Source organism: Penaeus vannamei, chromosome 18 (genome assembly GCF_042767895.1).
Source record: "Penaeus vannamei isolate JL-2024 chromosome 18, ASM4276789v1, whole genome shotgun sequence".
NCBI classification, from domain to species: domain Eukaryota; kingdom Metazoa; phylum Arthropoda; class Malacostraca; order Decapoda; family Penaeidae; genus Penaeus; species Penaeus vannamei.
Window position 1 is genome coordinate 8,701,054 of NC_091566.1, and position 2,500 is coordinate 8,703,553.

Genomic DNA, 2,500 nt, shown 5'->3' on the forward strand with positions numbered 1-2,500 from the left:
TCATCTTCATGAATTGGAAGTATATCGAATCCCCTTAAATCATATGCATCCTACGATTTGGGGTTTAAACACGGTCACAGGAATATGTCTATATCATATTCCTCTTTTTAAAACGGTGAGAGAAAAAGAATAGGTATACACAGGATGTACAGGAAGAAAAAGATGTGATAATGCGAGAATATGATAGATATGATAATCAGCACATGAAAAGCCATAGAGGATAGCAAATTAGTGGTGTCTCTGGATAATATTGATAATAAAGAAATAAGTAAATAGATAAATAAGAATTACAACAGTTATACATATTCACTGCTCTGCCGTTGAAATTAAGGGGTAGAACTTCAACAGCTGATCGAGGTGACCCCTGTCTGAATTAAAAGAATCACAGTACGCAAAATAATGAAATGTTGCAACTCATTTATCATATGATTATCAAGTTTTTTTTTTTCTTTTCTTTCTTTTTTTTTAAGAAGGAAAAAAATGTATTTACAGAATCAGTTCAACATTTGATCCTGATTGATAGCACATGATGGTTTTCCAATGCGTTTTATCTGTTTGAGAAAAAATGACGTATTAAATTAGTGCTTATTGGTTCACATTTCAGGAGGACAGTATATATTTGGACGGATCTATTTTTAGCTCTAGATTAAAGATGCAAGTGAGTGTGAAGATATCATTAGAATTTCCTCTCTCTCTCTCTCCTCCTCTCTCTCTCTCTCTCTCTCTCTCTCTCTATCTGTGTGTGTGTGTGTGTGTGTGTGTGTGTGTGTGTGTGTGTGTGTGTGTGTGTGTGTGTGTGTGTGTGTGTGTGTGTGTGTGTGTGTGTGTGTGTGCATAAAGAGTAGCCAGAACAATAAGACCAATGATAGTAGGTGATCCCCGTTTCATGAACCCCAAGAGAAAAACCACATAACACCCACGCCCCTTAGCCTTAAGTTTTAAGCCATAACCCGGCTCAGCAACGCACCAGAACCACACAGAGGGACGTAAAAGGGACGCCTTTGCTCCTCCCTTCCCCCTAGTGCATGTTACCAACCCTATCCCCGTCCCCCTCCATCCCCCCCAGGTCGAGAACTGCCTGTCAACCTACGACCCCCACGCGTGCGTCGTCATCTACTCCATCACGGACAAGGCCTCCTTCAAGAAAGCCGAGGACATCCTGAACTACTTGTGGCGGGAGGACTACACCAAGGAGAAGGCGGTGATCCTCGTGGGGAATAAGGTCGACCTCGCGAGATCCAGAGTCGTCAGCACGGACGGTGAGTGAGGAGGGATACTCTCTCTCTCTCTCTCTCTCTCTCTCTCTCTCTCTCTCTCTCTCTCTCTCTCTCTCTCTCTCTCTCTCTTGCACTCTCTATATATATATATATATATATATATATATATATATATATATTCAATCTCTCTGTCTGTCTGTCTGTCTGTCTGTCTGTCTGTCTGTCTGTCTGTCTGTCTGTCTCTCTCTCTCTCTCTCTCTCTCTCTTTCTGCTCTCTTCATCTTGTATATATCACTCCCCTTAAGGCCTATATTCTTGTTTCACATTCTCCCTTGAATTATATTACCTTTGTTTCAGCGTGTGTTATAAAGAACATCCTCCTCCACATTCCTTATACAGTAAATGTACACACAAAAACTAGGAAGTTGTGAGAAGGAAATTATGATATAAGGGCGTGTCATCTGTAGAAATAATTAGTTAAGTATTAAATGCAGTTTATTAATTAACTGGAGTGAGAACGTACAATAAAGATGATATAGAAGAATAATTAAGAAAATATGTCTTGATGTGTTAGAGGCTATTGAAGGATAAGGATAATCAGAGGAGAGAAGAGGGAAGGAAGAAGGGAGATAAAGAGAGGAGAGGAGGGAAGAAGGGAGATAAAGAGAGGAGAGGAGGGAAGAAGGGAGATAAAGAGAGGAGAGGAGGGAAGAAGGGAGATAAAGAGAGGAGAGGAGGGAAGAAGGGAGATACGGAAACGAGGGAGGAACTTAAGGAGGATATTAGGGAGAAGAGAGGCAGAAGGGAGGGAAAGGAGGAAGAGAATGAGAAAGAGAATTTATCAAAGGAGATGAAGTAAAAAAAGAAAATTATAAAATATAACAAATAGATCTATAAAAATAATAATAATGATACTTCATCAGCTATAGCTCGTTCCCAGTCACTGTATATGCTTTTTTTTTTTTTTTTTACTGTATTCCTGACTTGATAAATAACACCATGATCATACCGGTACCTTCATTAGTGCAGCTGAAATCAATATGATAAAAGTCTAATGAAGATGAGTAATAGGAAACCCGGTAACACAGAGACTGGTATTGCAAGGAACAGTCTTGCAATGTACTTTCTATCTTTGGACACTTTTTTTCATTGTGAAGAGTGAATTAATATTAATAACTACAACGCAAACAACAAGAACAGTACCATTTATCTTCAGTCATGGACACTTTTCTTTTCGTTTTTTTTTTTTTTTGGGGGGGGGGGTAGTGGTGGGGTTGCGGGGG

General features: G+C 39.6%; 1 protein-coding gene across 1 annotated transcript in view; it reads left to right on the top strand.

Moving 5' to 3' along the window:
• The window catches only part of LOC113810406 (GTP-binding protein GEM), a 10,967-nt gene that overhangs the window by 7,237 nt on the left and 1,230 nt on the right, over positions 1–2,500 (top strand). Inside the window, exon 4 of the mRNA XM_027362089.2 lies at positions 1,067–1,259. Within this exon, the coding sequence (XP_027217890.1) occupies positions 1,067–1,259 (193 nt within the window). The remainder of the gene's footprint in view (positions 1–1,066; positions 1,260–2,500) is intronic.